The sequence below is a fragment of the Salmo salar genome, chromosome ssa28 (assembly GCF_905237065.1).
Source record: "Salmo salar chromosome ssa28, Ssal_v3.1, whole genome shotgun sequence".
Classification (NCBI taxonomy): domain Eukaryota; kingdom Metazoa; phylum Chordata; class Actinopteri; order Salmoniformes; family Salmonidae; genus Salmo; species Salmo salar.
The window spans coordinates 40,674,898-40,702,351 of record NC_059469.1 but is presented as its reverse complement, the minus strand read 5'-3'; the positions used below and the strand labels follow the sequence as shown (position 1 = coordinate 40,702,351).

The window sequence follows — 27,454 nt, the reverse complement described above, 5'->3', positions numbered from 1 at the left end:
TGTTGAAGGTCCCCAAGAACACTGTGGCCTCCATCATTCTAAAATGAAAGAAGTTTGGAACCACTAAGACTCTTCCTAGAGCTGGCCGCCCGGCCAAACTGAACAATTGGGGCAGAAGGGCCTTGGTCAGGGAGTTGACCAAGAACCTGATGGTCACTGACAGAGCTCCAGAGTTCCTCTGTGGAGATGGGAGAACCTTCCAGAAGGACAAACATCTCTGCAGCACTCCACCAATCAGGCCTTTATGGTAGAGTGGCCAGACAGAAGCCACTCCTCAGTAAAAGGTACATGACAGCCCACTTGGAGTTTGCCAAAAGGCACCTAAAGACTCTGACCATGAGAAACAAGATTCTCTGGTCTGATGAAACCAAGATTGAACTCTTTGGCCTGAATGCCAAGTGTCACGTATGGAGGAAAACTGGCACCATCCCTACGGTGAAGCATGGTGGTGGCAGCATGTGGGGACCTCAGCCACCCGAGCCGCGGCCTGTTCACCCCGCTACCATCTAGAAGGCGGAGACATTACCAGCTAATGGAAACCCTGGACTGGGTTAATGAGCGATTTCCTTCCTCTCCGGAAACTGAGTTAGGAAGGACGCCTGTATCTTTGTAGTGACTGGGTGTATTGATTCACCATCCAAAGTGTAGTTAATAACTTCACAATGCTCAAAGGGACATTCAATGTCTGCCTTTTTTTTTTTTTACCCATCTACCAATAGGGGCCCTTCTTTGCGAGGCATTGGAAAACTTCACTGGTCTCTGTTGTTGAATCTGTTTGAAATTCACTGCTCAGAGATGAGGTAGTCATGAACAAAATCATGTTAAATATTAAGTCCATGCAACTTATATTATGTGACTTGTTAAGCACATTTGTGACACGTTTTAGGAAACCAGGCGAAGTCACGACTTCACAGGAGAGCCATTTTTTTGTTTCCTTTTTTAAAATGTGTTTTTTGGCAGAAAGGCCTTCTGGAACATGTGAACTTTCATTAATTAATTAATTAATAACAAACTTGTACACCATCTGTAAATATGAATACATTTGTTAAATTACGAGCCTTGTTGGTTAAGCCAAAGAAAAAGTCAGCAACCTTCCCATTAGCCATGATTGGCTGAGATGAGTGGGCTGGACATGCCGAAAGAGGAGTTCGGATTGGCCTGCCATATAGAAGGCTTCTGTCTATTTGAGCTGGTCAGTCTGTTGGTAAACCTGTCGAACGTGGATAAAAAAAAAAAAATGTATTGTGTAGTGGAGCTGCATAAGTGTTGCTCTCCACATTCTGGAGGATCGAGTTCTGAAATCAGTGGAATTAAAGTATGATAGCTAAGGAGATGGAGAAAACACCTGTCTCCGGATTACATCTTCAAACTAAAGGGCAACCGTGGCATCCATAACAGGGAGACGCGTCCATGATGTATACGGGTAAGATAGTCTAGCGTTAGCTGGCTACATTTTCAGATATTACACGTTTCTAATTTTTACAAAGTGGTTTCATTTCAAGCTAAAGTGTACTGTTAGCTAGCTAGCTGACGTTAGCTGGCTGGCTCCCTAGCTAACGCTAAGTGTATGACGTCACTATTCGTATCCCAGAACCGTTTGCTAGTTTGAGCCTAATGTTAGCTAGCTAACATTGAACCTGGTTGGTTAGCTCTCAGCAGATTCATGCAGTGTAGTAACGACATGATTTGGCACTATGTTTATTGTTGTTAACGTTACATGACGTGTGTGTTCTTACACGTTGTTTACCATAATTTCTCATCTATAATGTTTGTTCTGTTGATGTATTCAATATATTATTATAACAGTTTTTTACCATTGTCTGAGTGGACATGTTGTTTACAGAGCCACAACCTACGCTACAGTTGTGAGAAACAAATTTTGGTTTATTTCATTCCATTTACGAGTTTTGTCAATTGAATCATTACTTTCTTTTGAGTGCTCCTGTCAATGTTGAGTAAGGACGCGCACCTGATTGCGCGTAAACGTATGTCTATAGGCTACCTGGCCTGCGTTTAAATGTAGGCCTATAAATGTGCCCATTTGGGGATGTCTGAAATTATTTCTGATTGTCTTAACCTGTTGGGGGTAGGGGGCAGTATTGACACGGCCGGATAAAAAATGTACCCGATTTAATCTGGTTACTACTCCTGCCCAGTAACTAGATTATGCATATAATTATTGGCTTTGGATAGAAAACACCCTAAAGTTTCTAAAACTGTTTGAATGGTGTCTGTGAGTATAACAGAACCCATATGGCAGGCAAAAACCTGAGAAGATTCTGTACAGGAAGTGCCCTCTCTGACAAGATCTTGTTCTTCTTGTCTCTGTTTATTGAAGACTGAGGATCTTTGCTGTAACGTGACACTTCCTACGGCTCCCATAGGCTCTCAGAGCCCGGGAAAAAGCTGAATGATATCGAGGCAGCCCCAGGCTGAAACACATTTACGCTTTTGGCAAGTGGCCGATCAGAGGACAATGGGCTTAGGCGCGTGCACGAGTCGACCCCGTGCTTTATTTTCTTTCCTCTTTTTACCTAAACGCAGATTCCCGGTCGGAATATTATCGCTTTTTTTACGAGAAAAATGGCATAAAAATTGATTTTAAACAGCGGTTGACATGCTTCGAAGTACGGTAATGGAATATTTAGAAATCTTTTGTCACGAAATGCGCCGTGCTCGTCACCCTTCTTTACCCTTTCGGATAGTGTCTTGAACGCACGAACAAAACGCCGCTGTTTGGATATAACAATGGATTATTTGGGACCAAACCAACATTTGTTATTGAAGTAGAAGTCCTGGGAGTGCATTCTGACGAAGAACACCAAAGGTAATACAATTTTTCTTATAGTAAATCTGACTTTGGTGAGTGCTAAACTTGCTGGGTGTCTAAATAGCTAGCCCTGTGATGCCGGGCTATCTACTTAGAATATTGCAAAATGTGCTTTCACCGAAAAGCTATTTTAAAATCGGACATATCGAGTGCATAGAGGAGTTCTGTATCTATAATTCTTAAAATAATTGTTATGCTTTTTGTGAACGTTTATCGTGAGTAATTTAGTACATTTTTTGTAAATTCACCGGAAGTTTGCTAGTATGCTAGTTCTGAACGTCACATGATGCTAATGTAAAAAGCTGGTTTTTGATATAAATATGAACTTCATTGAACAAAACATGCATGTATTGTATAACATAATGTCCTAGTGTGTCATCTGATGAAGATCATCAAAGGTTAGTGCTGCATTTAGCTGTCTTCTGGGTTTTTGTGACATTATATGCTAGCTTGAAAAATGGGTGTCTGATTATTTCTGTCTGGGTACTCTGCTGACATAATCTAATGTTTTGCTCTCGTTGTAAAGCCTTTTTGAAATCGGACAGTGTGGTTAGATTAACGAGAGTCTTGTCTTTAAAATGGTGTAAAATAGTCATATGTTTGAGAAATTGAAGTAATAGCATTTCTAAGGTATTTGAATAACGCGCCACAGGATTCCACTGGCTGTTACGTAGGTGGGACGATTTCGTCCCGCCGGCCCTAGAGAAGTTAACTCACCACCACTAATGAGCTGTGGAGCTTCTCAAAGTAACATTTTTCACCTCAAACAGCAAGTAAAGTCTGTTTTTACATCCATTGAGAATGACAATAGCCTATTTGGAAAAATATCCAGCTCTCTCCCTTTCGATAACCACTTGGAGTGAAAGGGGGAAAAATGTTATGCTTTGATCCAGTAGAAATGTCATAAAATAGTCCTACCTGATTACATCTTATCCCTTTTGCAAAACGCCTACAGCTGTGTCTGTCCGGAGCTCACGGGTGCAGGAAACTCTTAGGGCACAGAATATTTTAGACAATGTTTCAAGTTTCTTGCAGAAAGACCATATGTAGCCAATGTGATATATAGGATATTTATTTTTATCTATTTTCTACCTGCAGTGTTTTTATTTGTTGCCTTTTTGTAGGCTATTTTTACATAGTTGGCAGTGGCAATAGATGATAATTAATAGATAATTAATAGATGGTACTTTTAGACTTATAGAATTTTGATTTACCACATGACAAATGATTTTGAGATACAAAGATGTTATTAGAAATGAAATGAAACTGTTCCATTCAATTGAAAACCAGAACAGGCACGCAGATCAGTAGATGTTAAGATAAATTGTCACTTGACAAGAAACAGGGTGCAGACCCTTGGTGTAGTCTATTACCGGCAAACTTTGTGAGCATAACGGCAGAATCTGCAAAGGCATCAGCAGTGGAAGGTCTGGGGGGGTACAGTTTCTTTATGTTTTCTTCTGGTTATCTTGATCTCTGGCTCCCTCTTGAGTCATGTGTGTCTTATTTCATCAGTGTGTTTAAAGCATCAGACAAGCGCAATGCATATAGTTGATTTTATTAAAACACAGAGGGGGTGTCTATAGATGGGGTGTGTCAAAGTTAGATGGCACTAGCACTCATGGAAGCTCTGCTTCTAGCTCCTAAGACATGACAGACATGGAAGCTCTGCTTCTAGCTCCTAAGACATGACGGACATGGAAGCTCTGCTTCTAGCTCCTAAGACATGACGGACATGGAAGCTCTGCTTCTAGCTCCTAAGACATGACGGACATGGAAGCTCTGCTTCTAGCTCCTAAGACATGACAGACATGGAAGCTCTGCTTCTAGCTCCTAAGACATGACGGACATGGAAGCTCTGCTTCTAGCTCCTAAGACATGACAGACATGGAAGCTCTGCTTCTAGCTCCTAAGACATGACGGACATGGAAGCTCTGCTTCTAGCTCCTAAGACATGACGGACATGGAAGCTCTGCTTGTAGCTCCTAAGACATGACAGACATGGAAGCTCTGCTTCTAGCTCCTAAGACATGACGGACATGGAAGCTCTGCTTCTAGCTCCTAAGACATGACAGACATGGAAGCTCTGCTTCTAGCTCCTAAGACATGACGGACATGGAAGCTCTGCTTCTAGCTCCTAAGACATGACGGACATGGAAGCTCTGCTTCTAGCTCCTAAGACATGACGGACATGGAAGCTCTGCTTCCAGCTCCTAAGACATGACAGACATGGAAGCTCTGCTTCCAGCTCCTAAGACATGACAGACATGGAAGCTCTGCTTCCAGCTCCTAAGACATGACGGACATGGAAGCTCTGCTTCCAGCTCCTAAGACATCACAGACACATATTTAGCAGATGCTATAGGGGTGTAGCGAAGTGCTTGTATTCCTAGGTCCAACAGTGCAGTAGAATCTAACAATTCACAACAGTACACAAATCTAAAAGTAAAATAATGGGACGGTAAGTAAATTGAAGTGAGTCTCGGGTGTCAGATAAGGTAGAGGTGATATGATCCTTGACTAGTCTCTCAAAGCACTTCATGATGACAAGAAGTGAGTGTTACGGGGCGATAGTCATTTAGTTCAGTTACCTTTGCTTTCTTGGGTACAGGAACAATGGTGGCCATCTTGAAGCAAGTGGGGACAGTAGACTGGGATAGGGAGAGATTGAATATGTCCGTAAACACACCAGCCAGCATTCATACATACATACATACGGTGTGCGACAGTAGAAACGACAACACGATATACAGAAACTATAATGATAACTTAATAAGGCACTTACTTTGATAGGAAAACACACATGTCCAAAGTTATAAAATGAATGTATACTTTAGTAATTTGGGCTTAATCTTTATTTATTTATTTATTTCACCTTTATTTAACCAGGTAGGCAGGTTGAGAACAAGTTCTCATTTACAACTGCGACCTGGCCAAGATAAAGCAAAGCAGTTCGACAACATACAACAACACAGAGTTACACATGGAGTAAAACAACATACAATCAATGATGCAGTAGAATAAAAATAAGACTATATACAATGTGAGCAAATGAGGTGAGATAAGGGAGGTAAAGGCAAAAAAAGGCCATGGTGGCAAAGTAAATACAATATAGCAAGTAAAACACTGGAATGGTAGATTTGTAGTTTGAAGGAAGTTCAAAGTTAAAATATAAATAATCTGATAGTGTGTCTTTTTGTTTTTTATCCAAATATGTGACTGACCGCCTCGATTTGGTCTTATGGCGCTAAATTTGAAATTGTGTTTTTTTTTATTGGATAAAAGTAAATACTCAGAGCTAGAAAATGTTACACTGCAGTTGAGGTGCATTGGGAAAGTAATTCTGCTCTGAAAGTTAATAAACTTCTAAACCTCACTTTTGAGAAAATGGCCCTTGATTGTTTTGGTACCTACTGGAAAACTCTTCTTTGTCTACACCCATTCAACATCATTTACACCCTCTTAACCTCTATGGGCTAGGTGGGACGCTAGCGTGCCACCCGTGGTGCACTCCATCAACAGCAGGTGCATTTCAAGAGCGGCAAATTTGAATCCAAATAAATGTCAAAATTCAAATTTTTCAAACATACAACTATTTTACACCCTTTGAAAGATAAACATCTCCTTAATCTAACCACGTTTTACGATTTCAAAAAGGTTTTACGGCGAAAGCATAAATTTAGAGTATGTTAGGACAGTACATTTACAAGAGTTGTGTGTAATGTTTTGTCAATTCAAAGACAGGGTCACCAAAACCATAAAACCAGCTAAAATGATGCACTAACCTTTTACAATCTCCATCAGATGACACTCCTAGGACATTATGTTAGACAATGCATGCATTTTTAGTTCTATCAAGTTCATATTTATATCCAAAAACAGCGTTTTACTATGGCATTGATGTTGAGGAAATCGTTTCCCTCCAATAACCGGCAGTCAAGTCAACACCACAAATTAAATAATTAAAATTAGAAAACATTAGTAAAATATTATATTGTCATTTAAAGAATTATAGATTTACATCTCTTGAACGCAATCAACTTGCCAGATTTAAAAATAACCTTACTGGGAAATCACACTTTGCAATAATCTGAGCACTGCGCCCAGAAAAATACGCGTTGCGATACAGACTAGACGTCATGTTGGGGAGATCTAAAATCGAAAATACTATGTAAATAATCCATTACCTTTGATTCTCTTCATCAGATGTCACTTCCAGGTATCACAGGTCCATAACGAATGTAGTTTTGTTCAAAAAAGCTCATCATTTATGTCCAAAAATCTCCGTCTTGTTAGCACATGATCTAAGCCAGCCGGACTTCTCGTCATGAACGAGGGGAAAAAATATATTTACGTTCGTTCAAACATGTCAAACGTTGTATAGCATAAATCATTAGGGCCTTTTTTAACCAGAACATGAATAATATTCAAGGTGGACGAATGCATACTCTTTTATAACGTATTGGAACGAGGGTACCCAACATGAACTCGCGCGCCAGGTGTCTAATGGGCCATCATCGTTCCATGGCTCTTGTTCGGTCAGATCTCCCTCCAGAAGACTCAAAACACTTTGTAAAGGCTGGTGACATCTAGTGGAAGCAATAGGAAGTGCCAAAATATTCCTCAGCCCCTGTGTTTTTCAATGGGATAGGTTTAAAGGTAATACAACACATCAGGTATCCACTTCCTGTCAGAAAATGTCTCAGGGTTTTGCCTGCCAAATGAGTTCTGTTATACTCACAGAAACCATTCAAACAGTTTTGGAAACTTTAGAGTGTTTTCTATCCATATATAATAAGTATATGCATATTCTAGTTACTGGGTAGGATTAGTAACCAGATTCAATCGGGTAAATTTTTTTTATCCAGCCGTGCAAATACTACCCCCTAGCCCTAACAGGTTAAGCCTTAGCCCCACCCATTCAGCATCATTTACACCCTCTTAAGCCTTAGCCCCACCCATTCAGCATCATTTACACCCTCTTAAGCCTTAGCCCCACCCATTCAGCATCATTTACACCCTCTTAAGCCTTAGCCCCACCCATTCAACATCATTTACACCCTCTTAAGCCTTAGCCCCACCCATTCAGCATCATTTACACCCTCTTAAGCCTTAGCCCCACCCATTCAGCATAATTTACACCCTCTTAAGCCTTAGCCCCACCCATTCAGCATCATTTACACCCTCTTAAGCCTTAGCCCCACCCATTCAACATCATTTACACCCTCTTAAGCCTTAGCCCCACCCATTCAGCATCATTTACACCCTCTTAAGCCTTAGCCCCACCCATTCAGCATCATTTACACCCTCTTAAGCCTTAGCCCCACCCATTCAGCATCATTTACACCCTCTTAAGCCTTAGCCCCACCCATTCAGCATCATTTACACCCTCTTAAGCCTTAGCCCCACCCATTCAACATCATTTACACCCTCTTAAGCCTTAGCCCCACCCATTCAGCATCATTTACACCCTCTTAAGCCTTAGCCCCACCCATTCAGCATCATTTACACCCTCTTAAGCCTTAGCCCCACCCATTCAGCATCATTTACACCCTCTTAAGCCTTGGCCCCACCACGCTCTTTAAAGATGCACATGTGAGGCTATGTGGTAAACATTCACTATATCAAATAAAATCTAAGTTTATTTGTTGTCACACTCACAGGATACAGAAGGTGTAAACGGTACAGTGAAGTGGTTTCTTGCATAGCAGCAATATCAAAAACAGAAAGTGTCCAGATACAAATATTGTATCATTAATAGATGACGTTTACCAGACACGCTGGTCTAAATGGATTGGTCATGTGAAGGAAATGCTAAAACCCCCAGCCACATCTAGCTAAGTGGATGGGTCTATTATCTAGACATATTGGTGTAATACTATAGATGGCTGTAATCACCCCCCATCTAGCTAAGTGGATGGGTCTATTATCTAGACATGTTGATGTAATACTATAGATGGCTGTAATCACATCTAGCTAAGTGGACGGGTCACTATTATCTAGACATGTTGATGTAATACTATAGATGGCTGTAATCACATCTAGCTAAGTGGATGGGTCTATTATCTAGACATGTTGGTGTAATACTATAGATGGCTGTAATCACATCTAGCTAAGTGGACGGGTCTCCATTATCTAGACATGTACACAATCGATGATGGTAATCACCTCCAAATACACCTGGCTAACTTGATGGGTCATGTAATTATCTGACGAAGTGGAGTCTTTTGTTTAGACATGCAGCTAGCTAGCTAGCTAAATAATGAACCATAATCCCAACTCATACTTCTACCATAGCTGTAGTATGACTCTGCAGGTAGCTAGCTAACATTAGGCCATAACTAGCAATGCAAATGATTTTCTGATTTGAATAATATTATTACACAGATCATATACGTAACGTTAGCTAGCGAGCCTGCAAGTTAACATTTACTAGCTAATTAGTAGGACTTTAAATCTTTAAATCGTTCAACTCCGTTTGGAGGTATAATCCACTGTTTGAAGAGGCGTGCCAGAACGGGAATTCTTGACGCGTATTCCAGCCACCTAACAGAGACCTAAACAAACACTTTACAGATTAAATTCTCCAGAAATGAACCTGACGAACCTAGTTCACAGACCCCCCCAAGAGCGGCATTGCATTACTCTCTCCCTGGTGCGAACAGACACCCCTTTTCTCCCGTCAGCCCACATTACTTAAAGATACAGTATTTGACAGAGCATTCAATGAAAATAATAAACATTAAGTTCATAGACCAGTTGCCAAAACACATTCTTTACATGCAATTTCTGGTGTTTTAACCTTTAGTTAGATGACCACGTATGTTTTTCACTTTAGATGGGTTTATATGTGTAACATTTGTTAAGGGATGATTGTTAAACAGGATATGATGCAATAAGATGATTGTTAAACAGGATATGATGTAATATGATGATTGATAAACAGGATATGATGTAATAAGATGATTGATAAACAGGATATGATGTAATAAGATAATTGATAAACAGGATATGATGATTGATAAACAGGATATGATGTAATAAGATGATTGTTAAACAGAATATGATGTAATAAGATGATTGATAAACAGAATATGATGTAATATGATGATTGATAAACAGGATATGATGTAATAATTGATAAACAGGATATGATGATTGATAAACAGGATATGATGCAATAAGATGATTTTTAAACAGGATATGATGTAATAAGATGATTGTTAAACAGGATATGATATAATAAGATGATTGTTAAACAGGATATGATATAATAAGATGATTGATAAACAGGGTATGATGATTGTTAAACAGGATATGATGCAATAAGATGATTGTTAAACAGGATATGATATAATAAGATGATTGTTAAACAGGATATGATGCAATAAGATGATTGTTAAACAGGATATGAAGTAACAGCGCCATGTCACTCCCCACAGGAGGAGAAGACCAGGGACAAACCTGAGGCAGAACCTCTGAAGCCTGTGCAGAGGATGGCTGAGAGGGAAGGTGATGATGACAATGAGGAAGAAGATGATTATCACAAGCATGAATCTGATGATGAAGACGGGCCTTCATTTGCTTGCCTCAGAGTGGAGGGAGTGAATCTGGAACCTTACGATGAGGAGCAGGAGGCTGGGAAGGAGGAGGACCTCTCTGGGTAGGTGGTTCTCTCCCCCTGGGGCTGGGTAGGTGGTTCTCTCCCCCTGGGGCTGGGAAGGAGGAGGACCTCTCTGGGTAGGAGGAGGACCTCTCTGGGTAGGAGGAGGACCTCTCTGGGTAGGAGGAGGACCTCTCTGGGTAGGAGGAGGACCTCTCTGGGTAGGAGGAGGACCTCTCTGGGTAGGTGGTTCTCTCCCCCTGGGGCTGGGAAGGAGGAGGACCTCTCTGGGTAGGAGGAGGACCTCTCTGGGTAGGTGGTTCTCTCCCCCTGGGGCTGGGTAGGTGGTTCTCTCCCCCTGGGGCTGGGAAGGAGGAGGACCTCTCTGGGTAGGTGGTTCTCTCCCCCTGGGGCTGGGAAGGAGGAGGACCTCTCTGGGTAGGAGGAGGACCTCTCTGGCTCTGGGTAGATGGTTCTCTCTCTACGGCTGGGGGTGTTAGGCAGTACGTTTGAGCGTTGCACAATCCTGGAAACTATCCTCAAATTCCTGACTTTTCTGGAAGTCCTGGTTGGAGAATCCCGCCGACCAGGATTTCTAGATAAACCTGTGGATTCTGTGAACGTTTCTGGAACCCTAGTAATGATAACGTAAGGAGTTCTCTATCTGTGGAACTCTTCAGCTGACAGATGCCCAAGGTGTTCCAGTAATAAACCCATCTCCTATCACTCAGTCCTGGATTCATAAACTAAACTTCCAATGATTGTCGTACATTGACAACAATAATTGAGAGGTCCTAGAACTGAGCACTGATATAACACCTGATTTAATTTGACCAAAAGTGAGAAAATGTGGTGCGCACAAATCATGTGTCAGTACTCATTGAATTGTTAAAATATTTTTAATAAATTCACCCTTGATACTTATGTAGCCTAAAGTTAATGGCATAATACCATTGGCAATCCCTGTCAGCTAAAGAGTTGTGTCTGAGTCTGCTAGTTGGCTTCATTGGGTGGTTGACCATCTTTATTAACTACTGTTAACCTGCTGTAGACAGGCAGCTTCCCTCCTGGACCCTGGCTGAGCTCTACTCTCTATTGTCCTGGCTGAGCTCTACTCTACTGCCCCTCTACTCTCTATTGTCCTGGCTGAGCTCTACTCTGCTCCCCCTCTACTCTCTATTGTCCTGGCTGAGCTCTACTCTACTGCCCCTCTACTCTCTATTGTCCTGGCTGAGCTCTACTCTGCTCCCCCTCTACTCTCTATTGTCCTGGCTGAGCTCTACTCTACTGCCCCTCTACTCTCTATTGCCCTGGCTGAGCTCTACTCATATCTACATGTACATATTACCTCAATCAGCCTGACTAACTGGTGCCTGTATATAGCCTCTCTACTGTATATAGCCTCTCTACTGTATATAGCCTCGCTACTGTATATAGCCTCTCTACTGTATATAGCCTCTCTACTGTATATAGCCCCTCTACTGTGTATAACCTCAACTGTATATAGCCCCTACTGTATATAGCCTCTCTACTGTGTATAGCCTCTCTACTGTATATAGCCTCTCTACTGTATATAGCCTCTCTACTGTGTATAGCCTCTCTACTGTATATAGCCTCTCTACTGTATATAGCCTCTCTACTGTATATAGCCTCTCTACTGTATATAGCGTCTCTACTGTATATAGCCTCTACTGTATATAGCCTCTCTACTGTATATAGCCTCTCTACTGTATATAGCCTCTACTGTATATAGCCTCTCTACTGTATATAGCCTCTCTACTGTATATAACCTAATCTGTCTGTATATAGCCTCTCTACTGTATATAACCTCAACTGTATATAGCCTCTCTACTGTATATAGCCTCTCTACTGTGTATAGCCTCTCTACTGTATATAGCCTCTCTACTGTATATAGCCTCTCCTGTATATAGCCTCTCTACTGTATATATAGCCTCTCTACTGTATATAGCCTCTCCTGTATATAGCCTCTCTACTGTATATATAGTCTCTCTACTGTATATAGCCTCTCTACTGTATATAGCCTCTCTACTGTATATAGCCTCTCTACTGTATATATCCTCTCTACTGTATATAGCCTCTCTACTGTATATTTAGCCTCTCTACTGTATATATAGCCTCTCTACTGTATATAGCCTCTCTACTGTATATAACCTAATCTGTCTGTATATAGCCTCTCTACTGTATATAGCCTCTCTACTGTATATAGCCTCTCTACTGTATATGTAGCCTCTCTACTGTATATAGCCTCTCTACTGTATATAGCCTCTCTACTGTATGTAGCCTCTCTACTGTATATAACCTGTATATAGCCTCTCTACTGTATATAACCTCTCTACTGTATATAGCCTCTCTACTGTATATAGCCTCTCTACTGTATATAGCCTCTCTACTGTATATAGCCTCTACTGTATATAGCCTCTACTGTATATATCCCCTCTACTGTACATAGCCTCTCTACTGTATATAGCCTCTCTACTGTATATAGCCTCTACTGTATATAGCCTCTCTACTGTATATAGCCTCTCTACTGTATATAACCTGTATATAGCCTCTCTACTGTATATAGCCTCTCTACTGTATATAGCCTCTCTACTGTATATAACCTCTCTACTGTTGTTTTATTTCTTTACCTACTAATACTTTTTTTGCACATTTCACGGTGAGGTCTACTACACCTGTTGTATTCAGCATTTCACTGTGAGGTCTACTACACCTGTTGTATTCAGCATTTCACCGTAAGGTCTACTACACCTGTTGTATTCAGCATTTCACCGTAAGGTCTACTACACCTGTTGTATTCAGCATTTCACTGTGAGGTCTACTACACCTGTTGTATTCAGCATTTCACTGTGAGGTCTACACCTGTTGTATTCAGCATTTCACTGTAAGGTCTACTACACCTGTTGTATTCAGCATTTCACCGTAAGGTCTACTACACCTGTTGTATTCAGCATTTCACCGTAAGGTCTACTACACCTGTTGTATTCAGCATTTCACTGTAAGGTCTACTACACCTGTTGTATTCAGCATTTCACTGTGAGGTCTACTACACCTGTTGTATTCAGCATTTCACTGTGAGGTCTACTACACCTGTTGTATTCAGCATTTCACTGTAAGGTCTACTACACCTGTTGTATTCAGCATTTCACTGTGAGGTCTACTACACCTGTTGTATTCAGCATTTGACTGTGAGGTCTACTACACCTGTTGTATTCAGCATTTCACTGTAAGGTCTACTACACCTGTTGTATTCAGCATTTCACTGTGAGGTCTACTACACCTGTTGTATTCAGCATTTCACTGTGAGGTCTACTACACCTGTTGTATTCAGCATTTCACTGTGAGGTCTACTACACCTGTTGTATTCAGCATTTCACTGTGAGGTCTACTACACCTGTTGTATTCAGCATTTCACTGTGAGGTCTACTACACCTGTTGTATTCAGCATTTCACTGTGAGGTCTACTACACCTGTTGTATTCAGCATTTCACTGTGAGGTCTACTACACCTGTTGTATTCAGCATTTCACTGTGAGGTCTACTACACCTGTTGTATTCAGCATTTCACTGTGAAGTCTACTACACCTGTTGTATTCAGCATTTCACTGTGAGGTCTACTACACCTGTTGTATTCAGCATTTCACTGTGAGGTCTACTACACCTGTTGTATTCAGCATTTCACTGTGAGGTCTACTACACCTGTTGTATTCAGCATTTCACTGTGAGGTCTACTACACCTGTTGTATTCAGCATTTCACTGTGAGGTCTACTACACCTGTTGTATTCAGCATTTCACTGTGAGGTCTACTACACCTGTTGTATTCAGCATTTCACTGTGAGGTCTACTACACCTGTTGTATTCAGCATTTCACTGTGAGGTCTACTACACCTGTTGTATTCAGCATTTCACTGTGAGGTCTACTACACCTGTTGTATTCAGCATTTCACTGTGAGGTCTACTACACCTGTTGTATTCAGCATTTCACTGTGAGGTCTACTACACCTGTTGTATTCAGCATTTCACTGTGAGGTCTACTACACCTGTTGTATTCAGCATTTCACTGTGAGGTCTACTACACCTGTTGTATTCAGCATTTCACTGTGAGGTCTACTACACCTGTTGTATTCAGCATTTCACTGTGAGGTCTACTACACCTGTTGTATTCAGCATTTCACTGTGAGGTCTACTACACCTGTTGTATTCAGCGTTTCACTGTGAGGTCTACTACACCTGTTGTATTCAGCGTTTCACTGTGAGGTCTACTACACCTGTTGTATTCAGCATTTCACTGTGAGGTCTACTACACCTGTTGTATTCAGCATTTCACTGTGAGGTCTACTACACCTGTTGTATTCAGCATTTCACTGTGAGGTCTACTACACCTGTTGTATTCAGCATTTCACTGTGAGGTCTACTACACCTGTTGTATTCAGCATTTCACTGTGAGGTCTACACCTGTTGTATTCAGCATTTCACTGTGAGGTCTACTACACCTGTTGTATTCAGCATTTCACTGTGAGGTCTACTACACCTGTTGTATTCAGCATTTCATTTGCCGTTACCCTCTGGTGCCGTTACCCTCTGGTGCCGTTACCCTCTGGTGCCGTTACCCTCTGGTGCCGTTACCCTCTGGTGCCGTTACCCTCTGGTGCCCCTCTAGTGCCGTTACTGTGCCCCTCTGGTGCCCCTCTGGTGCCCCTCTGGTGCCGTTACTGTGCCCCTCTGGTGCCCCTCTGGTGCCCCTCTAGTGCCTCTAGTCTTTTTGATTCTGTGCTGTATATGGCTCTCACTCTCCGTGCAGTAGGGCTGTTTAGTCAGACACATGGCTTTGGCTGCTCAGTCAGCTAACTAGTCAATCAGTCAGCTAGCTAGTCAGTCAGCTAGCTAGTCAATCAGTCAGCTAGATAGTCAGTCAGCTAGCTAGTCAATCAGTCAGCTAGCTAGTCAATCAGTCAGCTAGCTAGTCAATCAGTCAGCTAGCTAGTCAATCAGTCAGCTAGCTAGTCAGTCAGCTAGCTAGTCAAGCAGTCAGCTAGATAGCTAGTCAATCAGTCAGCTAGCTAGCCAGTCAGCTAGTCAATCAGTCAGCTAGTTAGTCAGTCAGCTAGCCAAGTAGCTAGTCAGTCAGCTAGCTAGTCAGTCAGTCAGCTAGTCAGCTAGCTAGTCAATCAGTCAGCTAGTCAATCAATCAGTCAGCTAACTAGCTAGTCAGTCAGCTATCTAACTAGCTAGTCAGTCAGCTAGCTAACTAGTCAATCATTCATCTAGCTAGTCAGTCAGCTAGTCAGACAGTCAGCTAGCTAGTCAGCTAGCTAGTCAGTCAGTCAGCTAGCTAGTCAATCAGTCAGTCAGCTAGCTAGTCAATCAACTAGCTAGTCAATCAGTCAGCTAGCTAGCTAGCCAGTCAGCTAACTAATCAATCAGTCAGCTAGCTAGCTAGTCAATCAGTCAGTCAGCTAGCTAGTCAATCAGTCAGCTAGTCAATCAGTCAGCTAGCTAGTCAGTCAGCTAGCTAGTCAGTCAGTCAGTCAGCTAGCTAGCTAGCTAGTCAGTAAACTAGCAAGTCAATCAGTCAGCTAGCTAGCTAGCCAGTCAGCTAGCTAGCTAGCCAGTCAGCTAGCTAGTCAGTCAGTCAGCTAACTAATCAATCAGCCAGCTAGCTAGTCAATCAGACAGCTAACTAGTCAATCAGTCAGTCAGTTAGCCAACTAGCTAGTCAGTCAGTCAGCTAGCTAGTCAGTCAGTCAGCTAACTAGTCAATCAGTCAGCTAGCTAGTCAGTCAGTCAGCGTTGACATATTTGTTCTGAGGGCTAAAATGTACTGAGTATGTGAAGGGACAGACCCACCTGTATGTGGTGGACTGTTGACTAGGCTGTGAAGGGACAGACCCACCTGTATGTGGTGGACTGTTGACTAGGCTGTGAAGGGACAGACCCACCTGTATGTGATGGACTGTTGACTAGGCTGTGAAGGGACAGACCCACCTGTATGTGGTGGACTGTTGACTAGGCTGTGAAGGGACAGACCCACCTGTATGTGATGGACTGTTGACTAGGCTGTGAAGGGACAGACCCACCTGTATGTGGTGGACTGTTGACTAGGCTGTGAAGGACTGTTGACTAGGCTGTGAAGGACTGTTGACTAGGCTGTGAAGGGACAGACCCACCTGTATGTGATGGACTGTTGACTAGGCTGTGAAGGACTGTTGACTAGGCTGTGAAGGGACAGACCCACCTGTATGTGATGGACTGTTGACTAGGCTGTGAAGGGACAGACCCACCTGTATGTGGTGGACTGTTGACTAGGCTGTGAAGGGACAGACCCACCTGTGTGTGGTGGACTGTTGACTAGGCTGTGAAGGGACAGACCCACCTGTATGTGGTGGACTGTTGACTAGGCTGTGAAGGACTGTTGACTAGGCTGTGAAGGGACAGACCCACCTGTATGTGGTGGACTGTTGACTAGGCTGTGAAGGACTGTTGACTAGGCTGTGAAGGGACAGACCCACCTGTATGTGGTGGACTGTTGACTAGGCTGTGAAGGGACAGACCCACCTGTATGTGGTGGACTGTTGACTAGGCTGTGAAGGGACAGACCCACCTGTATGTGGTGGACTGTTGACTAGGCTGTGAAGGGACAGACCCACCTGTGTGTGAAGGACTGTTGACTAGGCTGTGAAGGGACAGACCCACCTGTGTGTGGTGGACTGTTGACTAGGCTGTGAAGGGACAGACCCACCTGTATGTGGTGGACTGTTGACTAGGCTGTGAAGGGACAGACCCACCTGTATGTGGTGGACTGTTGACTAGGCTGTGAAGGACTGTTGACTAGGCTGTGAAGGGACAGACCCACCTGTGTGTGAAGGACTGTTGACTAGGCTGTGAAGGGACAGACCCACCTGTATGTGGTGGACTGTTGACTAGGCTGTGAAGGACTGTTGACTAGGCTGTGAAGGGACAGACCCACCTGTGTGTGAAGGACTGTTGACTAGGCTGTGAAGGGACAGACCCACCTGTATGTGGTGGACTGTTGACTAGAGCTCTTTAGTACGGGCCATTCTACTGCCAATGTTTGTCTATGGAGATTGCATGGCTGTGTGCTCGATTTTTTTACACCTGTAAGCAACGGCTGAATGCACTAATTTGTCTGTACTCTCCTGGTTCTCATTCAAACCACTGGACTGTAGAGTGATGAGGTGGCTGTAGTCTCCTGGTTCTCATTCACACCACTGGACTGTAGAGTGATGAGGTGGCTGTAGTCTCCTGGTTCTCATTCACACCACTGGACTGTAGAGTGATGAGGTGGGCTGTAGTCTCCTGGTTCTCATTCACACCACTGGACTGTAGAGTGATGAGGTGGGCTGTAGTCTCCTGGTTCTCATTCACACCACTGGACTGTAGAGTGATGAGGTGGGCTGTAGTCTCCTGGTTCTCATTCACACCACTGGACTGTAGGGTGATGAGGTGGGCTGTAGTCTCCTGGTTCTCATTCACACCACTGGACTGTAGGGTGATGAGGTGGGCTGTAGTCTCCTGGTTCTCATTCACACCACTGGACTGTAGAGTGATGAGGTGGGCTGTAGTCTCCTGGTTCTCATTCACACCACTGGACTGTAGGGTGATGAGGTGGTGGGCGGTAGTCACTGTTTGCCACCAATGCAGGTTGTAACTCGTCACTCTGGTCTTAAAGGGATAGTGCAAGACTTTGTCTGCTTCCCCAGAGTCAGATGAACACGTGGATACCATGTGTATGTCACCGTGTCCAGTATCTGTATCTGTACATGGAGTTTGAAGGTAGTTTATTTTGCTGCTAGGTTTGCAACTTCATTCAAACTGCGAACAGACACAGCAATGGTATCCATGCTTTCATCTGACTCTAGAGCAATAAAGGAATTACTTAAATTGCCAAAATCTCACACGATCCCTTTAATATCCTGTCTTGGCAGAAACCAAAATGTTTAATTTATTTTTTGGGGTTATATAGTGGAACCACAGTACTGTAGTTGTGTTGGTTCACTCTAGACAGACAGGAGGACATGGCAGTATTTAGCAAGGCTGGGTCCTGCTTGAAGCAGAACAGACTGTCTGAGTTAGATTTCACCACTGAATCATCGTTCGGGACCTCCTGTTGGCTCTCAGTTGATTGAAATGCTTGGACTCCTGACTAGACCTGACTGCCGTGCACTGAGTGACTGCATTTTAATTTCTGCGCGTGTGGCTGCAGTAGTAATGGAGTTGTAGCCTGAGTGCCAGTCTGTTTGTGCTATCATGCCAACTCCTTGTCACTCGTTGTCATGTTTGGCTTGACCATGAACATGGAGTTGGCATGAGCACAAACAAAAAATAAAATACAGATCTGGGACCAGTCTATAGAGGGAGACCACAGATCTGGGACCAGTCTATAGAGGGAGACCACAGATCTGGGACCAGGCTATAGGAGGAGACCACAGATCTGGGACCAGGCTATAGGAGGAGACTACAGATCTGGGACCAGACTATAGGAGGAGATCACAGATCTGGGACCAGTCTATAGCGGGAGACTACAGATCTGGGACCAGTCTATAGCGGGAGACTACAGATCTGGGACCAGTCTATAGCGGGAGACTACAGATCTGGGACCAGGCTATAGGATCATCACAGATCTGGGACCAGGCTATAGGATCATCACAGATCTGGGACCAGGCTATAGGATCATCACAGATCTGGGACCAGGCTATAGGATCATCACAGATCTGGGACCAGACTATAGGAGGAGACCACAGATCTGGGACCAGGCTATAGGAGGAGATCACAGATCTGGGACCAGACTATAGGAGGAGATCACAGATCTGGGACCAGACTATAGGAGGAGATCACAGATCTGGGACCAGGCTATAGGAGGAGATCACAGATCTGGGACCAGACTATAGGAGGAGACCCCAGATCTGGGACCAGACTATAGAAGGAGACCACAGATCTGGGAGGAGACTACAGATCTGGGACCAGACTATAGGAGGAGACCACAGATCTGGGACCAGACTATAGAAGGAGACCACAGATCTGGGAGGAGACTACAGATCTGGGACCAGACTATAGAGGGAGACCACAGATCTGGGACCAGACTATAGGAGGAGATCACAGATCTGGGACCAGACTATAGGAGGAGACCACAGATCTGGGACCAGGCTATAGGAGGAGATCACAGATCTGGGACCAGGCTATAGGATCATCACAGATCTGGGACCAGACTATAGAAGGAGACCACAGATCTGGGAGGAGACTACAGATCTGGGACCAGACTATAGAGGGAGACCACAGATCTGGGACCAGGCTATAGGAGGAGATCACAGATCTGGGACCAGGCTATAGGAGGAGACCACAGATCTGGGACCAGACTATAGGAGGAGACCACAGATCTGGGACCAGACTATAGAAGGAGATCACAGATCTGGGACCAGACTATAGGAGGAGACCACAGATCTGGGACCAGACTATAAGAGGAGACTACAGATCTGGGACCAGGCTATAGGAGGAGATCACAGATCTGACACCAGACTATAGAAGGAGATCACAGATCTGGGACCAGACTATAAGAGGAAGACCACAGATCTGGGACCTGGCTATAGGAGGAGACCACAGATCTGGGACCAGGCTATAGGATCATCACAGATCTGGGACCAGGCTATAGGATCATCACAGATCTGGGACCAGGCTATAGAAGGAGATCACAGATCTGGGACCAGACTACAGGAGGAGATCACAGATCTGGGACCAGACTATAAGAGGAGACTACAGATCTGGGACCAGGCTATAGGATCATCACAGATCTGGGACCAGGCTATAGGAGGAGATCACAGATCTGGGACCAGACTATAGGAGGAGACCACAGATCTGGGACCAGACTATAGGAGGAGACCACAGATCTGGGACCAGGCTATAGGAGGAGACCACAGATCTGGGACCAGACTATAAGAGGAGACTACAGATCTGGGACCAGTCTGGTGAGGTTGTGGGAGCAAACCTGGATTTGGGTATCTTGACTGTACTTCCTGTCTCACGTTACTACTGTACACAACAGCCTCAAACTGCTGTGCTTTGCTGTGCTTTGCTGTGCCAACCTGCATTATCTGCCTCAGTGTCCTGAAACCCTGCCCTACCACCCCTCCCTTCTCTCCAGCTCTGACTGTGTACTATAGCACCCCCTTGTGGCTGCTTTACCTACTACAACTCAACTAAAACCTCAAGTCAATGAGTGATGTTTATGTGGTATGGATGTAGGGTTGAGTGGCCTAGATGTAGTGGAAGTCCACAGAGGACCAGACCAAGGCAAGATGACATATAGTTATAATGAAGAAGTGTTTGTGGCATAGTAGTATTTATATAACGCTCATACTGTCCCCATTATTTAGTAGTATTTAGTAGTAGTTTAGTAGTAGTGGAGGCTAGGGGGGTTTATTTAGTAGTAGTGGAGGCTAGGGGGGTTATTTAGTAGTAGTGGAGGCTAGGGGGTTATTTAGTAGTAGTGGAGGCTAGGGGGGTTATTTAGTAGTAGTGGAGGCTAGGGGGGTTATTTAGTAGTAGTGGAGGCTAGGGGGGTTATTTAGTAGTAGTGGAGCCTAGGGGGGGTTATTTAGTAGTAGTGGAGGCTAGGGGGTTATTTAGTAGTAGTGGAGCCTGGGGGGGTTATTTAGTAGTAGTGGAGGCTAGGGGGGTTATTTAGTAGTAGTGGAGGCTAGGGGGGTTATTTAGTAGTAGTGGAGGCTAGGGGGGTTATTTAGTAGTAGTGGAGGCTAGGGGGGTTATTTAGTAGTAGTGGAGGCTAGGGGGTTATTTAGTAGTAGTGGAGGCTAGGGGGGTTATTTAGTAGTAGTGGAGGCTAGGGGGGGTTATTTAGTAGTAGTGGAGGCTAGGGGGGTTATTTAGTAGTAGTGGCTTGGGGCCTAGGGGGTTATTTAGTAGTAGTGGAGGCTAGGGGGTTATTTAGTAGTAGTGGAGGCTAGGGGGTTATTTAGTAGTAGTGGAGGCTAGGGGGGTTATTTAGTAGTAGTGGAGGCTAGGGGGTTATTTAGTAGTAGTGGAGGCTAGGGGGGTTATTTAGTAGTAGTGGAGGCTAGGGGGGGTTATTTAGTAGTAGTGGAGGCTAGGGGGTTATTTAGTAGTAGTGGAGGCTAGGGGGGTTATTTAGTAGTAGTGGCTTGGGGCCTAGGGGGGTTATTTAGTAGTAGTGGAGGCTAGGGGGTTATTTAGTAGTAGTGGCTTGGGGCCTAGGGGGGTTATTTAGTAGTAGTGGAGGCTAGGGGGTTATTTAGTAGTAGTGGAGGCTAGGGGGTTATTTAGTAGTAGTGGAGGCTAGGGGGGTTATTTAGTAGTAGTGGAGGCTAGGGGGTTATTTAGTAGTAGTGGAGGCTAGGGGGGTTATTTAGTAGTAGTGGAGGCTAGGGGGTTATTTAGTAGTAGTGGAGGCTAGGGGGTTATTTAGTAGTAGTGGCTTGGAGGCTAGGGGGGTTATTTAGTAGTAGTGGAGGCTGGGGGGGTTATTTAGTAGTAGTGGAGGCTAGGGGGTTATTTAGTAGTAGTGGAGGCTAGGGGGTTATTTAGTAGTAGTGGAGGCTAGGGGGGTTATTTAGTAGTAGTGGAGCCTAGGGGGGTTATTTAGTAGTAGTGGAGACTAGGGGGGTTTATTTAGTAGTAGTGGAGGCTAGGGGGGTTAGTAGTAGTGGAGGCTAGGGGGTTTATTTAGTAGTAGTGGAGGCTAGGGGGGTTATTTAGTAGTAGTGGAGGCTAGGGGGGTTATTTAGTAGTAGTGGAGGCTAGGGGGGTTATTTAGTAGTAGTGGAGGCTAGGGGGGTTATTTAGTAGTAGTGGAGGCTAGGGGGTTATTTAGTAGTAGTGGAGGCTAGGGGGGTTATTTAGTAGTAGTGGAGGCTAGGGGGGTATTTAGTAGTAGTGGAGGCTAGGGGGTTATTTAGTAGTAGTGGAGGCTAGGGGGGTTATTTAGTAGTAGTGGAGGCTAGGGGGGTATTTAGTAGTAGTGGAGGCTAGGGGGGTTATTTAGTAGTAGTGGAGGCTAGGGGGGTTATTTAGTAGTAGTGGAGGCTAGGGGGGTTATTTAGTAGTAGTGGAGGCTAGGGGGGTTATTTAGTAGTAGTGGAGGCTAGGGGGGTTATTTAGTAGTAGTGGAGGCTAGGGGGTTATTTAGTAGTAGTGGCTTGGAGGCTAGGGGGGTTATTTAGTAGTAATGGAGGCTAGGGGGTTATTTAGTAGTAGTGGAGGCTAGGGGTGTTATTTAGTAGTAGTGGAGGCTAGGGGGTTATTTAGTAGTAGTGGAGGCTAGGGGGGTTATTTAGTAGTAGTGGAGCCTAGGGGGTTATTTAGTAGTAGTGGAGGCTAGGGGGGTATTTCGTAGTAGTGGAGGCTAGGGGGGTTTATTTAGTAGTAGTGGAGGCTAGGGGGGTTATTTAGTAGTAGTGGAGGCTAGGGGGGTTATTTAGTAGTAGTGGAGGCTAGGGGGGTATTTAGTAGTAGTGGAGGCTAGGGGGGTTATTTAGTAGTAGTGGAGGCTAGGGGGGTTATTTAGTAGTAGTGGCTTGGAGGCTAGGGGGGGTTATTTAGTAGTAGTGGCTTGGAGGCTAGGGGGGGTTATTTAGTAGTAGTGGAGGCTAGGGGGGTTATTTAGTAGTAGTGGAGGCTAGGGGGGTTATTTAGTAGTAGTGGAGGCTAGGGGGGGTTATTTAGTAGTAGTGGAGGCTAGGGGGGTTATTTAGTAGTAGTGGAGGCTAGGGGGTTTATTTAGTAGTAGTGGAGGCTAGGGGGGTTATTTAGTAGTAGTTGAGTCTAGGGGGGGTTATTTAGTAGTAGTGGAGGCTAGGGGGTTTATTTCGTAGTAGTGGAGGCTAGGGGGTTATTTAGTAGTAGTGGAGGCTAGGGGGTTATTTAGTAGTAGTGGAGGCTAGGGGGTTATTTAGTAGTAGTGGAGGCTAGGGGGGTTATTTAGTAGTAGTGGAGGCTGGGGGGTTATTTAGTAGTATTGGAGGCTAGGGGGGTTATTTAGTAGTAGTGGAGGCTAGGGGGTTATTTAGTAGTAGTGGAGGCTAGGGGGGTTATTTAGTAGTAGTGGAGGCTAGGGGGGTTATTTAGTAGTAGTGGAGGCTAGGGGGGTTATTTAGTAGTAGTGGAGGCTAGGGGGGTATTTAGTAGTAGTTGAGGCTAGGGGGGGTATTTAGTAGTAGTTGAGGCTAGGGGGGGTTATTTAGTAGTAGTGGAGGCTAGGGGGGTTATTTAGTAGTAGTGGAGGCTAGGGGGTTTATTTAGTAGTATTGGCTTGGAGGCTAGGGGGGTTGTTTAGTAGTAGTGGAGGCTAGGGGGGTTTATTTAGTAGTAGTGGAGGCTAGGGGGGTTATTTAGTAGTAGTGGAGGCTAGGGGGTTATTTAGTAGTAGTGGAGGCTAGGGGGTTATTTAGTAGTAGTGGAGGCTAGGGGGTTATTTAGTAGTAGTGGAGGCTAGGGGGGTTATTTAGTAGTAGTGGAGGCTAGGGGGGTTATTTAGTAGTAGTGGAGGCTAGGGGGGTTATTTAGTAGTAGTGGAGGCTGGGGGGGTTATTTAGTAGTAGTGGCTTGGAGGCTAGGGGGGGTTATTTAGTAGTAGTGGAGGCTAGGGGGGTTATTTAGTAGTAGTGGAGGCTAGGGGGGTTATTTAGTAGTAGTGGAGGCTGGGGTGGGTTATTTAGTAGTAGTGGCTTGGAGGCTAGGGGGGTTATTTAGTAGTAGTGGAGGCTAGGGGGGTTATTTAGTAGTAGTGGAGGCTAGGGGGGTTATTTAGTAGTAGTGGCTTGGAGGCTAGGGGGGTTATTTAGTAGTAGGGCTGGAGGCTGGGGGGTTATTTAGTAGTAGTGGCTTGGAGGCTGGGGGGGTTATTTAGTAGTAGTGGAGGCTAGGGGGGTTATTTAGTAGTAGTGGCTTGGAGGCTAGGGGGGTTATTTAGTAGTAGTGGAGGCTAGGGGGGTTATTTAGTAGTAGTGGCTTGGAGGCTAGGGGGGTTATTTAGTAGTAGTGGAGGCTAGGGGGGTTATTTAGTAGTAGTGGCTTGGAGGCTAGGGGGGTTATTTAGTAGTAGTGGAGGCTGGGGGGTTATTTAGTAGTAGTGGCTTGGAGGCTGGGGGGTTATTTAGTAGTAGTGGCTTGGAGGCTGGGGGGTTATTTAGTAGTAGTGGCTTGGAGGCTGGGGGGTTATTTAGTAGTAGGGCTTGGAGGCTAGGGGGTTATTTAGTAGTAGTGGAGGCTAGGGGGGTTATTTAGTAGTAGTGGAGGCTGGGGGGTTATTTAGTAGTAGTGGAGGCTGGGGGGGTTATTTAGTAGTAGTGGTTGGAGGCTAGGGGGGGTTATTTAGTAGTAGTGGAGGCTGGGGGGGGTTATTTAGTAGTAGTGGAGGCTAGGGGGGGTTATTTAGTAGTAGTGGAGGCTGGGGGGGGTTATTTAGTAGTAGTAGTGGAGGCTGGGGGGGTTATTTAGTAGTAGTGGCTTGGAGGCTAGGGGGGTTATTTAGTAGTAGTAGCTTGGAGGCTAGGGGGGTTATTTAGTAGTAGTGGCTTGGAGACTAGGGGGGTTTAACACATTCCATGGGCCAGGGGATTGTTGTTGGTCCTCCTACTGCCAGGTAGTGAAAGTGGGTTTTGTTGTTGGGTGTGGGGGTTGTGGTGATTGTGCATTATGGGAAGCCTAGGACCAGGAAATGAACAGGAAGCTGAACTGTGTTTCATTGATTTCAGGGATGAGAGCTCCAGTCAGGAGGGCGATGGTGGTGATGATGAGGATCTGGGGGAGGAAGGGGAGGAGTTTGAGTGTTACCCCCCGGGGATGACGGTGCAGGTGAGGTATGGGCGCGGTCGCAGCCTGAAGACGTACCAGGCCACTGTGAAAGAGGCTGACCTGGAGGGTGGAGAGGTGCTCTACCTGGTCCACTACTGTGGCTGGAACGTCAGGTAAGATTAGCAGGACACACAGCCCTGGGGAATATGACCTCACAACCTTTATTATAATGCCTATCTATCCTCTGGCTTTGATTGGATGACTATTTAAATGGGTATGTCCCTTATAGTAATAATACAGTAGGATACTCTCTGATTATTATCCATCTAAATCGAACACAGTTCCTTTCTTTATCAGGACTAATGTCTTTTTACACTGTCACCATCTACTGGCCAAAATAGAGAATTGGGTCAATCAGTAACATGATAATAACACTGTTGACATTTTAAAGTGTTGACTAAAGTTTCTGTCCCTCGCTTGTCCGTCTGTCTGTCTGTCCCCCCCACTGTTTGTCTAAGTAGTCTATAGACGGGACAGATGTAACCATATTAAAGTTTTTCCGTGTACTGTGGATGACTGAGACAGGGTATACTCACCTCTCCCCCCTGGGCTAGAGACAGGGTATTCTCTCACCTCTCCCCCCTGGGCTAGAGACAGGGTATACTCCCCTCCCCCCCATGGGCTAGAGACAGGGTATACTCCCCTCTCCCCCCTGGGCTAGAGACAGGGTATTCTCTCACCTCTCCCCCTGGGCTAGAGACAGGGTATACTCCTCTCTCCCCTCTCCCCCTGGGCTAGAGACAGGGTATACTCCTCTCTCCCCTCTCCCCCCTGGGCTAGAGACAGGGTATACTCCTCTCTCCCCTCTCCCCCTGGGCTAGAGACAGTGTATTCTCACCTCTCCCCTCTCACCCCCCTGGGCCAGAGACAGGGTATACTCACCTCTCTCCCCTCTCCCCTCTCCCCCCGGGCTAGAGACAGGGTATACTCCTCTCTCCCCCCTCTCCCCCCTGGGCCAGAGACAGGGTATACTCACCTCTCTCCCCTCTCCCCTCTCCCCCGGGCTAGAGACAGGGTATACTCCTCTCTCCCCCCTCTCCCCCCGGGCCAGAGACAGGGTATTCTCTCACCTCTCCCCCCTGGGCTAGAGACAGGGTATTCTCTCACCTCTCCCCCCTGGGATAGAGACAGGGTATACTCCTCTCTCCCCTCTCCCCCTGGGCTAGAGACAGGGTATTCTCTCACCTCTCCCCCTGGGATAGAGACAGGGTATACTCCTCTCTCCCCTCTCCCCCCTGGGCTAGAGACAGGGTATTCTCTCACCTCTCCCCCCTGGGCTAGAGACAGGGTATACTCCCCTCTCCCCTCTCCCCTCTGGGCTAGAGACAGGGTATTCTCTCCCCTCTCCCCCCTGGGCTAGAGACAGGGTATACTCCCCCCTCCCCCTGGGCTAGAGACAGGGTATACTCCTCTCTCCCCTCTCCCCTCTCCCCTCTCCCCCTGGGCTAGAGACAGGGTATACTCCTCTCTCCCCTCTCCCCCTGGGCTAGAGACAGGGTATACTCCCCTCTCCCCTCTCCCCCTGGGCTAGAGACAGGGTATTCTCTCCCCTCTCCCCCTGGGCTAGAGACAGGGTATACTCACCTCTCCCCCTGGGCTAGAGACAGGGTATTCTCCCCTCTCCCCCTGGGCTAGAGACGGGGTATACTCCCCTCTCCCCTCTCCCCCTGGGCTAGAGACAGGGTATTCTCTCCCCTCTCCCCCTGGGCTAGAGACAGGGTATACTCCCCTCTCCCCTCTCCCCCTGGGCTAGAGACAGGGTATTCTCTCCCCTCTCCCCCCTGGGCTAGAGACAGGGTATACTCACCTCTCCCCTCTCCCCCCTGGGCTAGAGACAGGGTATTCTCCCCTCTCCCCCTGGGCTAGAGACGGGGTATACTCCCCTCTCCCCCTGGGCTAGAGACAGGGTATACTCCCCTCTCACCTCTCCCCCTGGGCTAGAGACAGGGTATTCTCTCCCCTCTCCCCCTGGGCCAGAGACAGGGTATACTCCTCTCTCCCCTCTCCCCCCTGGGCCAGAGACAGGGTATTCTCTCCCCTCTCCCCCCTGGGCCAGAGACAGGGTATACTCCTCTCTCCCCTCTCCCCCCTGGGCCAGAGACAGGGTATACTCCCCTCTCACCTCTCCCCCCTGGGCTAGAGACAGGGTATTCTCT

The 27,454-nt window shown here is 45.5% G+C and overlaps 1 protein-coding gene across 2 annotated transcripts in view; it reads left to right on the top strand.

The window, feature by feature from the left end:
- LOC106590004 (AT-rich interactive domain-containing protein 4B) overlaps positions 1 to 27,454 on the top strand; it is a 194,444-nt gene that overhangs the window by 128,591 nt on the left and 38,399 nt on the right. The window contains exons 16-17 of one of the 2 annotated variants that reach the window (XM_045710452.1): positions 10,273 to 10,493; positions 25,199 to 25,411. In XM_045710452.1, coding sequence (XP_045566408.1) covers positions 10,273 to 10,493; positions 25,199 to 25,411 — 434 coding nt within the window. The remainder of the gene's footprint in view (positions 1 to 10,272; positions 10,494 to 25,198; positions 25,412 to 27,454) is intronic. The other variant, XM_045710453.1, reaches the window with a different exon arrangement.